The 14,696-nt window shown below is 40.0% G+C and overlaps 1 protein-coding gene across 3 annotated transcripts in view; it reads left to right on the plus strand.

Annotated features, from left to right (window-relative positions):
• shisal1b (shisa like 1b) overlaps positions 1 to 14,696 on the plus strand; it is a 44,381-nt gene that overhangs the window by 18,901 nt on the left and 10,784 nt on the right. For 2 of the 3 annotated variants that reach the window (XM_023400337.2, XM_087172285.1), the window contains exons 2-4: positions 4,636 to 4,872; positions 9,310 to 9,523; positions 13,043 to 13,349. In XM_023400337.2, the coding sequence (XP_023256105.1) occupies positions 4,806 to 4,872; positions 9,310 to 9,523; positions 13,043 to 13,349 (588 nt within the window). In that variant the 5' untranslated portion in view covers positions 4,636 to 4,805. Of the gene's footprint in view, positions 1 to 4,635; positions 4,873 to 9,309; positions 9,524 to 13,042; positions 13,350 to 14,696 lie in introns of those variants that run through there. The other variant, XM_023400338.2, reaches the window with a different exon arrangement.

The following is a 14,696-nucleotide window of genomic DNA, read 5'->3' on the forward strand; positions in this document are numbered from 1 at the left end:
GAAAGACCACAGCTGTAGAAAGGAAGAGGAGTCAGCTTGTAGGGAGATTTGAGAGGATGGGAATCCCTCGTCGTGCTGCACATGTTGTCATCTGACAGTACACCGAAGCTCTCACCAGAAGTAAGAAAAAAAATATAGAAAATGCCACTCTAACAAGCCTCCTGGGAGCCCCACTGCCTGGCTTCCTAAAGAGGGAACAGCTTGTCTGATCTAAAATGCTTTAAAAGACTCAGAACAGAAACAGCCTGCTGTGCTCCACGTACATATTCTGTCCATACGGCCCATAGTAACGGCTTTGTGTATTTGTTTGGCCATGTGAAACCATCGGCCCGTGCGGTTTAGATTACATAAGAAACATGGCAACAGGTAGGAACTGGAACAGGTACAATAACTAACTAACACAGTAAAATGACAGACGTCAGGATTCCCCAGTGTGTTTGCGTAACCTTAGTTCCTTCCAGTACATTTTTTCCAGTAATGCTTGACTTCACACTCAGATGGCCACACAACCTGTATTATATTTATGATATACTTAGAAAATATTTTATATATTATATTTTATTGACAGAGTACGGACCTTTTACACTGTTCAAATGAGGCTAACACCTGCTACCATCGAGCTTTTCTTAGTCAATGTTATAGGGAACAAACAGCATTCAGCCCCGGGTCAAATGACTCTGCAGTAGCGGCGGCTCCTGCTCTGATCAGCAGTGATGTAAACGTGACACCTGAATGAAGGCGCCAATTTTCCTCCCTTATCTGTGTTGTGACGTCTTTCTGAGACACAAACACTGTCACCTGCCCAGCACGGTGCTGTTACACCAGAAACACCATGGCTACGCCTTCTGCTGAGAGTGTGCTGCACTCGGGGCTGTGCTCAATAGGTTTTCAAAACGCACACTCACTCACCGAAGCGTCTCACACGGAGACTCACACACTTACAGGAGCACCAACACGCGATAGATCCATTTTACCAGTCTACACAGCAGCTGGCGGCTCACTGTTTGAATCTGTGTCTATGGGTGTTTGGAAAATCTGCTTATGCGCTCTAATGTTGTTGTAAAAAGGGTATCGGAGGTGGTGTTCAGGCAAGTCTGATAAGGGAGTAGAGGCCTTCATGAGGTCTATAGGAACAGGGTCCAAATTAGTTTCAGTCTAATTGGGTCAGGTACAGTCTCACTGTATTGTTGTAGGTCTGAGGTCTTTATGTCAAAATATGTGTAATACCCAAAAGATAAAGGACTCGGCTCTGATCACATGATGCAACTTAATTATCACGAGAAAAAAAAGTGGGTTTTTGATGTTAGAAGGATCAAGGTGAATAATGAGTGAGTTTGTCGTTTCTCTGGTCTGTTTGGATCGATCTGTCTGTCCTTGGGTCAGTTTCAGAGGGGGTATCTTTTTAAGAAAAAATAAGTAACTAAAAAGTCATTTATACTTGTTGTGCTTGGGTAACTTTTCCACAGGCCCAAATATCATCAAGTCCAAAATTTTCAATCTGAGAGGACTCTTAATCCACAGGTGTGCATCAGCCAACTTTTGGAAATTTCTGAAACTAACAAGCCGACAGCCACCTAAGGCTTTGACAGTATAGATTTTCTTTTCCTACCACGGTGAAAAAGCAATGTATCCCCATGGTTCGGCGGTTTATCACCAATGACGAATGAATTGGCCAGGTGTGCAAAGGTGTGAAAGTTACAAGAGATTGTTTTCATTGTGGATTCATTTCCAGATCATTTTCTACATTACCTCTTTGGTCGATAAAATATCAGAAAAAGTGAGAAATGCCCATCGCAATTAGGGATGTAACAGAAATTTGGTACCAATACCACTGAAATACCACAATTCTTGATACCAAATTCAATACCACAGCAAAAACACACACCCGCCTCTCCATATAGTCAGTGTGTAAAGCAGTAGTTGAAGCTGACTAACGTGGTGACAGATCAGTTGTGTGAAAATATTCAGTCAGCATTATATATTTTGACAGACAGTAAAGACGTTATGAGCTGCTGCTGCTGTGTTAGCCTCAACCAGATAACGTTTGCCTTTGTGAGCGGTGTGTGTGTGTGTGTGTGTGTGTGTGTGTGTGTGTGTGTGTGTGTGTGGGGAGCGTTGCTACAACAACTCCTGGCTGCCGCAATTCGCAAACAATAACAGTAACAATTCAGCATTTCAATATTTTGACGACATGTTGCTCTCACCCACTCACCCTGGTGGGGTGGTCATGCAACATAAATTGGATGTTATCCACCATTCTTTCTCATCACAAGATAAAGAAGAACGCTGATGGCCTTTTACATCCTTGTTGCTTTTTATATGTGGTTTCTATTCTGTTGTCAGTTGCTGTCAGCTCCTTAATAATTCAGGACTTGAGTTTTGTTTTACTTTCCATGCTGCCTCCGCACAGAGGATGTTTAAGTCTCTCTGCACACAAATGCAGCTAAAGCCCACAATGTCTTTGCGGTCATTTTCAAAGGCAGATTCTGGTACTGTAGTTGACAATGATCCATGTCTTAAATATGGGAAGTGCAGGTCTTATGGTTTTGGGGAGTGAATACATTTTCCAAAGCATTTAACACCCTACTTGCTATGAAATCTGTGCCGGCAACACTAGCTCTGCTGTCTTCCATTTCAGCCATCCTTAAATGTAGACACACCTTCCATCATTAGCTGTGTTTTCCGCCCACCCTGACTTCCTCTATCACATGTCTGACACTGATAAGAGCTCCAAAACCAATGCAGTGGCCATGCTTCAGTTTAGTAGAATAAATTACCATAAACATCACCTCTAACTAATGCAAGGACATTTATGTATAATTTCCTGTGGTGCTATTAAAGGAATAAATCTGCCAAACAGAAACAATTGAGCATGGCTAAGCAAAATGTGCCACCGCCTCATTAATCTCACTTAACATCAGAGGACAGGTGGCTATGACGGAGCTTCAAACGGTAACCACACAGTGGTACTCAAGTAGAGGAAGATGAATTCATGAAGTCCCACGATGCTTCATTTACAAGCAAAGTGCTCCTCAGCAGTTCTGCAATCAGAACTCTCTACACCGTGCTGAAGGAGCAACTTCTGTGTAATTCATTAAAGATTTGGTATAAACAACACTTTTTCTAGGAAAACTGTGCTTTTAGTGCACTAGTAGCATTTTTCTTTACTACCAAGCATAGTTATATAATTAAACCTCCACTGGCTATTAGGCAATGTTTTAATCTCAGTTCTCAAGAGGATAAACTGATAAATTAGATTATTAATTTTAGTTAAAATAAAACTTTCTTAAGAGAAATATACTTTCTGATATGATACATCGGTGAGCATTATGTGTTCTCAAAGTGTAAGATGTCTGCATTACTAGAGCTACAACTAACCATGATACTGTATTTTATGCATCTGTAATTTTGTGAGAAAAAAAAAACAAAAAAAAAAAACAGGACATTTTCTGGAAATAACTACGTAAATCTGAACTCAACAAACATCCAATTTAAACCCAAGTAAGGGTTATTATGTATTTATTATTGGAAACTTTATTGTCCATATGTTGATTTGTATGTAAGTTCAGCTGACCTGCTGAGGACTAGCGGCTCTCTCTTCTTCACTATAATTAATGCCAACCATGTTCTTTCCAGGAAAATTATTTATAAATTAAGGACCCTGCTCAACTAACTATTATTTTTATTATGAACCTGTTGATTATTTTCTTGATTAATCATTTAATTGTATAAAATGTTAGAAAAAAAATGTAGATCACAATTTAACATCCCAGCCAAAGACGACAAATAAAAGTAGAGCATGTTGTAATATTTGAGAAGCTGGAACCAGATAATTACTGGTATTATAATGTTTGATGATCAGTTCATTGATTACGTTTTTCAAATAGTTGCCGATTACTTTCCTATCAATGGACTAATCAATTACTCAAATAATTGTTTCAGCTCATCAAATTATGATACCTTAATATGGCCACTAGAATTTACTAAAATACATAAATACAATGTGTATGGCTGCACTGATTAATAGATTGATGATTATTTTTTCAATCAATCAATGCCTAATTGTTTGGTACATAAAATGTCAAAGGAAAATCAAGGAGTATAAAACACAGATATTCAGTTTACGATCATATATGACAAAGAAAAGTTGCAAATATTCACTATTGAGAAGCTGAAACCACCTGTTACATAAAATGACTCAAACAAGATCTTGTTACAAATGTTACTCGATAAAGGACTAAAGGGATTAATCATTATCAAAATAGTCAATATAACAATCTATATCATAATGATCAATATTAATTTTTCTGTTGATTGATTAATCAACTAATCGTTTCAGCTCTGTGTTACAAACAATGACAGCAAAGTTTTCTCTCATCAAATGTAGAGAAACTGTATCCACTAAAGGAATTTCTACAAGTGTGGAACAGCTTTTAGCCTCAGTGTTGCCAGAGTGCCAATTCCAATTAAAATTCATGTCCAAGTCATTCTATTATGTAAACCAAAGGACAGATTTCAGGAGGCATCATGGGCGCTCGCTGCCAGACAAGCTGTCCCCACAGTGGGGTGGAACTTCCAGAAATCCAAATCAAATAACTTAATCTTTCCTCTCCTTGGTTGTCTTGTTCCCATCAGGAGTCTTGACTCCCAGCAGCAGCAGCCATGTGAGAGGAGCCATCAGCAAGCAGAGGATGCCCACACCCAGCTAAAGCCAAGAAGCCCCCCTCCCCCTCCCTTCCTCCCTCCCTCCTTCCCTCCTTCCCTCCCTCCTGTGCCCTTCCTTCTTCCCACATGAGGACGAGAAGATGACTATCACCAGCCGGCAGTCCTTCAATGTCCTGACGGTCATTTTCCTCCTGCTGTCCACTGCAGGTCTGTAAAGTTTCTTATCAGTCTGAATCTGCCTGTCTGGCCCTCAAAACGTAATATTTTTTTCATTACAGGAGCTTCCAATCGCTCATATAAAGAGACTCAGGGTGTGCTCATATTAGTCATGCTAGGAGAAGTTTCTACAAACTCAGGTTACCTCGAAATGTGGGTGTCAGTCCTTTACAGAGGGAGCCAGCAGTGAACTAATGAACTAAATGCAGGAAATGAACCCAAAAGACACATATTTATGTTTCGAGGGGAGATAGATGTTGACATCTGATGTCCAGACGTTAAGTCAGACACACTTAAAATCAAGTGACTTGGAAATATTTATTGCCAAAAAGAAAAAGTGTACTTGGCAGGAAAAGCTCTGAAACCTGGGGGGGGGCTTGTAAATGAGGCCTTGCAGCAACTGTAAAGAGTGCACACTTATAACCCCAAAAGCTATAACAAAACAACCCAGCCAACAGATACAGTATCTCTGCGATATGAAGTATATATTATCCACATGGGAAAAGATGCCAAGTCAAGTTTGAAAATGATAAAATAGGGCAAGAGGAAGAGGGAGTGTTAGTGGGAGAAAACAGCTACCAGGAGCATGTGACAGGTTGGATCAAACAGTGAAGCCATAATAACCAGAAGAGTGAGAGTGCGAATGATGTTAATGACCACCTCATTAAAGAGCAACTTAACACCGTGTTATAGCATGAAAAGTCCTCCTTCACATACACGAAAATATGCATTCAAACCCAGAGGACCTCGATCTCTTTGCAAATAACAACTCCAAATGACTCTTATGCAACTATGGGTCTGTGAATTCTGGGTGACAGCCAGAGATGAGATGTAATACCTGGATTTCTACCATCTTTGGTGGTAAGGAACAATGAAATATAACTCTCCAAAATGCACAGAGTTGATTTCTGACTTGACTTGCACTTTGGGAGTATTGAGTGCAAGGCTACATTACAGATTTTTCACAGATTAGTTTTGGTCTAGAGGACAGAATTAGTCTCTGGGAAATAACAAAAAGCTGCTGTTGCAATATTTACTATAGACCAGAATCAGTTTTAAGTGTAGTGAAGGGACTCTACATCTAACCAGATAGTGGCTACTAACAATGATTCAATATCAATCATTAATCTTAAAATCTAATCTTATAATTACATGATAAAATGTTCAACAATAGTGAAAATATATATCGAAAATTCCCAGAGGGCAAAGTGACATCCTAAAATTGTTTGTTTTGCCCAACCAATAGTCCAAAACCCAAACATATTAAATTTATGATGATAAAAACCAGAGAAAAGCAGCAAATTATTAGATTTGAGAAGCTGGATAATGTTGAGTTAATGAAGGATAAATGACTGATTGATGACGATCAATTGTCGATCTATTGTTAAGCTGATGGCATTCAGTCTGAATTGATGCTCATTATCAGCTATTTTTCATGCATTACAATAACAGCAACATGGTACACAAAAGTCCATTATACTCTGCTACAGAATAAGGAATTGGAAATTAATTTTACAGCAACCAAAAGCCCAACTGAATGAGTTCCTTGTGAGTCAATATCACTTTTATTATCTTGCAACTGAACACTGAATGAAACACAAGATACAGAACCAGTTTTCCCTCCATGTTTCAGAACAATGTCAACAACCTGTAGCTGTGATTGACGCCGTAAATAAATGAATATGATGTGTGAGCACTGCCTGATGTTCAGATGTTGCTTGCCGCTTGCTGCAACTGAGAGAAAGCCATAGCTGTTTTCAGACCGCAGGTTGTAAACAAACTGTAATGCAAGAGCCAAGCTGTTAACTGTATCCTAAATTTCAAGAGGTGTTAATGAAATTAAGCAGGTGGGTGTGTTTACAGCTGTCTCGTTTCCAGAGCCAGCTGTTGTTCATTTGAGAGGCCAGAGACTTCCCCTGAACACGTCTCTTTCAAAACCTTTAAATCGTGCATCGTTAGAGGACTTTATGGTCCACTTCCAACATCGAGGGGCCTCTGCTTCCGTATTGCCAGTTCACTTACGTACAGCTGCTGACCCGTCCTTCAGGTATGAGGATTTATGTATTAGAAATAACACGAGCTAATTGCAGAACCATTTCACTGATTCGCCGACTTGTACGGTCAATGCAAAGGTCGAATGAAGAGTTTTCTTTCAGTGCAAGCCATCCTTGACTTCTAATCCCACTGTGTCCTTCGGTGCCGCTTGATTTTACCCCCTCCTCTGCTAAAGTTATGACTGTCGCAGGGACAATAGCTAGCCACACCAAGCTCATTATAACCTGAAAGAGCTCGCGCCTTTCAAATGCTGATCTGTCCCCGTCTGAGATTACTGAAAGACTTCTATCACCCCGCAGCATAAGTGGACCTTGAAATAAATCACAGCGGCGACACTGCCAGATTTTTCGGCTTCACTGATGAAAGGAAATGCATAAGACAAGGACAAATCAGTTACAGTATTACAAATATGAGTGCACTTCACATGGAGTGGCATAATTTAACTTAAGCTTTCTCTGAGAATGATCAAACAAAAATAAATCAAAGAGCTTCATTTATTGCAGATTAAGCAAATGACACACATAAATACAGCCAGACTGATACATCAGCATGTCTAATATTATCTGCTGATTTTAGTTCAGCTCCGAAATATTGTATTTTTTGTATATGTCAGCCAATGAGTAGCATTACTGAGTGAAAATCAGTTGGGCTCATGGTAGGATGACTAAACTCTGGCTACGTTTTATTGATTTATTTTAGGATCTTTAGGATGTGTTCAGCTGATTGAGTTATTGTTTTAGATATATCTTATTTATATATTTATTTATTTATGTATTGGGTAGTGTCATGGTGCTGTTTCGGTTGTTTGGGAATAAAATTGTTTGCATGACTGTTTTAAACGTTGTATTCATGGTTTTATATTTGTATTCTGATTTGTGGCACATTTTGTGTTATCTGTCTTATGTTGTTTCTCTTGTAACTCAGCGTTATTGCCGCCTATCTTCGCCAAGACACGCTTGAAAAGACTTGATTTCAATTAGGCTTTCCTTAAAACTTAACTTAAGATACAGGGAAATAGACAGCAACAGCGGTGTAGAGTTTTACACGTGTGTTTGTTCACGTACGTCAGCCTGTGTGTGCTGATGAGCAGGTAGACATGTGTACACATATTTTGGGCAGGACAAGGGTATCAAGTTTCTTTTTGTGCAGTTTCTACTGTACATCACTACTGCAAACTTAACAGTGTTTGTCTCCAGGCAAACTGAAACATTTTAGACTCACTCTTATAACTGGTAATAGAAAGAAAAATGATGCTAAGAAGCTGACGCTGATTTATACGAGGATGTTGAACAAGCGGGTGTATCCTGGTCTCAGCGCCGTAAACTGACACTCATTATGTCGGGTTCGTTTCTTTGACAGATCGGTAATTTATTATTATCAGATGTCAGAGTCTCGACTGCCAGTGAAGTAAATTCCTGTGATTTCATTTTCAAGCAAAAACTTATTGGCTGCCATATTCCATAACAAAAACAATATCGTTTCCCCCCTTTGTGACAGCAATGATGTACTAATTGATCTTTTGCGCTGCAGGGACTCGTCAGCACAATTACAGATGAATTCAAATAAGCTGTAGTATTTGTGCTACATATCTTTGCATTTCTCCATAATGAATTCAGGACAGTCATCCAATATACTTCCAGCTGCCAAGAAGTAGTACCATTTTTAGGGTGATTTATGCTGAACAGACAGATGTAGCCCTGCTTTTTTCATTTCAGTTCTTTTTTTTTTTTTTTCCCAGTCATGCACAGACAAAATGTTTCATCCCTTCCTGGCTTCAACCAAAACAACCATCTGGGGATTTGTAACATGATTTTGACACAGCAAATTCTGTATCTGGTCTGAGGAAAAAACAAACACCTGAGTATGTTTGGTTTTTCCATCCAGAAGCACTGACGGTCTTAATTTTGCATAATTACCTAACAAATGAGACGTCCTTGATGTATTTTGGGTTGTTGTGTTCCAGCAAGAATAAAAGGTGACAGAGCTTTTCCCATCACGGCCTGTAACATGATTTCTCCTATCTGATTATTTTCGCTGGTACAGTGTGTTTGTTTTTTCTGTTCCTTGTCCTACACCATTATTATTACTCAGACTCTCTCCAGTCATCTTTTCTAAGGCATCCAAAGAAAAACACACAAAAACAAAGCATTCAGTACTTTGTTTTTGTGGTTCTGCTTCTGTAGGTTGAAGGGTGTTTTGTTGTGTGTTGTTTTCCATCAATATTTTTAATAAAGGAATCGGGGGAAACAAACACAAAGTCTGTCTCAAAGGTCATGAGACCCACGAGTCTTTATCTCCTGCGGTACCAAAAATACATTCCTCCTGACTTTGGAATGGATTTAACATTAATCTTTGTCTTCCCCAACGCTACAGCCCTCTCAGCTCATTACCGGGTGTGTGAACCTTACTCTGACCACAAGGGGCGTTACCACTTTGGCTTTCACTGCCCACGCCTCTCAGACAACAAGACCTACATGTTCTGCTGCCACCACAACAACACCGCCTTCAAGTACTGCTGCAACGAGACTGAGTTCCAGATGGTCATGCAGGTCAACCTCACCAACACCTCAAACGGATATGCACACAAGTGAGTATAAAATAGTGTCATTTGACACTATTTGACCTCTCTACAACGTGTGTCTGCCCTGTCAAGTACCAGTTTTGTCTTATTAATCCCATTTTAGTTTTTATTTCTTGGTTTAGTTTGATTTGTTTAGTTTTGGAAAATGATAGAAATGTCATTATTACCTAAATCCTTTTCTCCAGCAACACAAAGTGTAGAAAAATAGGGAATTCCCAACACAACAGGGTGCTGTGATGACTTAACTAGCAAGGATACTACAAAATAAGTCATTAGGTTGTATACTAAGGGCGGGCGATCTTTGCATCCACATTCTGATTGGCAATCTTTCTTCCCGATTTTGAATTGCACTGTCAAGAATATCCAGACTCGAACCATTGTTTTCAAAGTGGTCTGGTGCATCTGTGTTTTAAAGTGATTGTTCGGGTTATTTGACGCGGGGTTGTATGAGGTACTTATCCATAATCAGAGTATTACCTGCAGTAGATTCGGGTCAGAGCACTGTCGGTTTGGAGACGCAGCCAGGAGCATCGGCACAGAAGCAGAACAATGTAGTGCTGTGGACAGGGACAGAGGAAAGAAACGCATTTTAGCCACCTGAACACATGCCCACCTAAAAAAAAAAAACAGAATCAGTTAAAGTGTATAATAATTAATAATTGTAATTATATTTTGAATATTTTCACCCCTTTATCTTGCCGTCAAACAGCCTTTTATGACTCAAACAGCTGATCTGCAGTGTGATACACTGCGCGGTGTAATCATGCTAATGCATAGGAATACAGAAGTTCAACAGTTGAGAAAATGTAGTGCCAAAGAAGAGGGGACAAAAAACTGACAAAAATGTAAAGACGTTTTATTGGCAGAGTATTTGATAATGAAAATGATTGTTAGCTGCAACGCAAAATGAATTCATTTTTTTGAGGTCATCTAAATATAATATGTACCAAATTTGGCTGAGATGGGATGAAATGTCTAAGATGGAAAAAACTACAAAACATATCCTCATTATATTAATCCTTAAAGAAGGACTACAGGTATAAGACTTCCACACGAAAAGATAATCATTTCTTCTTTGGACCATGATGAAACTTTCCACCAAATCACAGTGAAATCTGTTGTGTGGTTTCTGAGATGTCCTTCTACAAACACAAACAACCAGGACCAAAACATAACCTCCTTGGTGGAGGTAATTATGGGAAAATGTGGGTTGTGTTGAATCTTGAGAGGAGATTTTTGTGAGCAGCTGTGCTGCAACAAGCAGTTTCAGAGAAGGGACATTTCCTCAGATCAGATGAAAACAGCCGGTTATATTCTGCTGACTCACAAATGGTTCACTCCCTCGACAGTATCGTACTTATTGACACCACTTGCCTCTTGCTCAGAGGCTACGTTGACATTGATCTACACCCACAAAACCACCACAGAGAGAAGCAGATGCTGAAAGCATTTGTTGTGTTGTGAGTGGGACGCCTCCACACGAGAGCAGGTATTAAGTGTTGACTATTTTTTCATCTACCACGACTGTATCACAGAAATTCATACGATAAATGATAGTACACTTGTCCAGTATTATTAATACTAACTATACTACATGTGGCAATAATGTCAACATATTGTCACAGGGGACACAGTATGAGCAGGTTGAGGCCGAGTGAAGGGCACAGAAGAATGAGCTTCTTGTTCTGTGGGAGCTCCCATTGGGAGGTTTGGGTGACAAAACCACAGCTCTCTTTGCTAATGCCCTCCCAGCATGCCTCTGTCTGGGATGGTTCACACTGCCCTGCAGCTGGTCATGATATTTCATTTTAGTGTCAGATGGACTGTTGGGCCACTCTTTCATCCTGGCTCAATGGAAGATAGGACTGCGGGTTTGATATTTACCACTGGCCAAGCGAGTTAAACTGGCCATTATTCTGCTCACAGTGCATGGTGGAAATGGTTATAGTTCGAGGGTTACTGCAGTTCAAAGTAAAGCCAAAGACGATCGGCCTGTGTGGATTTCACAGGTCATTGTAGCATATACCTCTCTTCATAGTTACAAAGTAGATGAAATGGTGCAGAATCGAAATAGATTCAGAGTGGAAGAGTCAGCCGAGACTGAATTGTTAAATAAACATGAAAAGCTAAAAACCTTTGACAGATAATCAATTGCATCAGCTTCCCTTCTCTGAGAAAGCCGTGTTAAATATTGAATAACATTTGTTTTAGTTATGTGGTCATGATCGATCCCTCCAAGGACTGTGCACATATTGCTTGCTTACCCTCTGGTTGACCCAGGTACACGGAAAGCCCGTTGTCCCCTCAGATCACCTTAATAGAAACACTAAACTATAGGTAAATGTCTTTGATGCAGACGTGAGGAAAGGTAAATGCAGTTGCGGATAATTTTAAATTTGAGTACAGTGCAGTGTTTCTCACACGTTGAGGATTTGAAGTCTGGGGTGTAACACAGGTTATTTTCTGTAGCTACAATTAACAGTTGTCCCCTAAATGCCTCACATGCATTGGAAGACACAAATGTAAGATTTACATAAGTGGAAACCAGGGGATATTATCTACCTGGTTGGGCCGCCCCAACACTGAAGTATTAATATTCACCTGCCTCACAGCTCATTCAAGCAGCTCAGCTTTAAGGTCAGATAAATATCCTCAAGACCACATAATTTCAGACCAAAATGGATTCACTTGGTTTACGGAACCCAGGAGCACTTGGACATCATTTTTTTGTAACGGCTTTAATTAATGCTGTCAAAATTGCAAAGTATACCGAAATGACATAAAAGATGGGTTCCCCTCCAGATATATCGATTTTAAAGCAATATTCTCTGTGTCATCACTGTCTCTCAGAGTCAAAACAATATTTTTTTCTTTCTGAATAGCGTCCAGATAGGACTGAATCACTTCCAATTTCTGTGATATTTTCCAAGTAAATGTTCTCAGCACCATATAAACAGAAATGTCACAACCACAAATATTTAGTAGCCCTGTTTTGGCAAATGCTGCTTCTCAAACTTCTCAGGAAACTATTTTCTAATGCTATTCCTGCTCATCTACCTTGTTGTACTTTATGGATGTGGGCGGACTAAAAGGAAGTACAAATGTGCCCCACATAAATCCAGCTGGATCATGTAATTCATGGAGAAAATGTATGAAAGATGAAAACAAGTGACACAGATTTTCAGAGGAACTACCAAGAAGCCAAAATGAGATGGATTAAAAAAGTCCCTTGTGCTAATGAAATTCTTTGTCCAACTTAAGAAGAAAGTATTAAAAAAGCAGCAAATGGAACAGATGGAGGTTTGTTTAATATATTTATGGTTTTTATCAAGGGAGGATTTGATGAAAGTCTCAGTCTTGCCACATGAGGGGTAAACACACACACCTGGCAGCTCCATCAAAGCTATTAGGAATTATAGAACTAGCTTAAGGGTATCTGGATGGTAGCTTGGAGCATGTGAGGAGTGTTTATCATTGTCTTTCTCAGATTACACTGTGCTAATACTCTCCGTCTGTCCCCTGCAGTAATTATACAGCCCTGGTCGGCGTGTGGATCTATGGCTTCTTTGTCATGGTGCTGCTGGCGCTCGACTTTCTCTACTACTCAGCCATAAACTATGAGCTGTGCCGGGTCTACCTGGAGAAATGGGGTCTGGGAGGACGCTGGCTGAAGAAGGCTCGGAGTCAGTGGCACAGGTCCATGCCAGAGGAGAGTGAGGCCCAGGCTCAAGCCCAGCCCATGGTCCCCAGCCACTACCAGCCCCGACACAGCCTCCGAGGGGAGAGCCACAGCCCCACGCTCCTGCCCTACAACACATCCACCGCATGGTGAGTCACTGTCTGTCACGTGACGACTGACAACCTGCAGCTTGGTATGCATGTCTACTGTGCAGCTACACATAAAATACAATTAACCAAAGATATTCTGTTAATCATTATTATGAAAATGATTATAAGAGCACAAAAACATCTTATGTGTAAGCCTTTGTACGATTGGTTGTTTCCCCCATTGCTAGCCAAGTCACGCTAAATAAGAGGAAACTAAGCCTAAATTATCTGTTCTTGTGTTACATATTTGTGACAGTTTGCTAACAAGTGAATGAAGATACAGTACAATGTAGCTCCTTTTTAAGTAGCTGAATTGATAATATTAATCATGTAGATGCAACTACCAGCAACGGTCGCGCTATTTTCAAGGTTTGTTATAGTTCTTTTAAAACGGGAGATGTCATGGCTGTCAGAAAAAAACCCTATTTTTCCCATAGAATGTATATAAAGACAGACATGGCCTGTGACGTTACCCCAACTCCCAGCTAATCCAAACATGGGCAAAGAGGTGGGGTGTGTGTGGAGCCGAGACTTCAGTGCATGCCAGTTTAATAACGGTGGCAAGCATACGCCTCCATTTGCATTGTTCGACTGGCTTGCCAACTGTGTGCCAAAGTTGGGCATTTTAACGTGGGAGTCTATGGGGATTGACTCGCTTTTGAAGCCAGTCACAAGTGACCATTCGAGGGACTGCATTCCCATGTTGGCTTCATTTTTCAGCACTGGGGCTTTTGTTTTTCCACCACTTGTATTTATGGTGTCTGCGATTTGACAATGAGTAGCAGTAGCAATGCCACCAATGAGGACCGTGGCTAATGCTAACATCCACAAGACGTTTGTGTATTCCAAATTGGCCAAGGACAACACAGTGGCTGACTGAATACGGTAGATAAGAAGCAACACTGAATCAAAAACAGTGGTGGAAGGAGTACTAAGACATTTTTACAACTACAACTCACAACAATGAATTCAAAAGTTAAACCACAAATGTATTAGCGTCAAAATATACTTAAAGTCTAGCAAAAGTTAAAGTAGTCAGGCAGTGTGGCCCTTTTCAGAATCGCATATTATGGGAATTATATTATCAATGCGTCTATGTGTAACTCACTTTAATGTTGCAGCTGGTACAGGTGGAGTTCATTTTAAATACTTGAACTCTCATCTTGACGTATTATAATCCATCATTTGTTAGACATATTTGATATTATCAATCTGAATCTACAAAACAATATAGTGGTGTTAAAAGTGCAATATTTGCCTCTGAGCTGTGGCAGGATAGTAGAAGTATAAAGGAGCACAAAACTGTACTAAATATACTTAGTGACTTTCTACCACTGGACAACCCCATCAA

This window comes from Seriola lalandi, unplaced genomic scaffold (assembly GCF_002814215.2).
Source record: "Seriola lalandi dorsalis isolate HSWRI2012SDOR001 ecotype SW California unplaced genomic scaffold, Sedor1 jcf7180002052274, whole genome shotgun sequence".
NCBI classification, from domain to species: domain Eukaryota; kingdom Metazoa; phylum Chordata; class Actinopteri; order Carangiformes; family Carangidae; genus Seriola; species Seriola lalandi.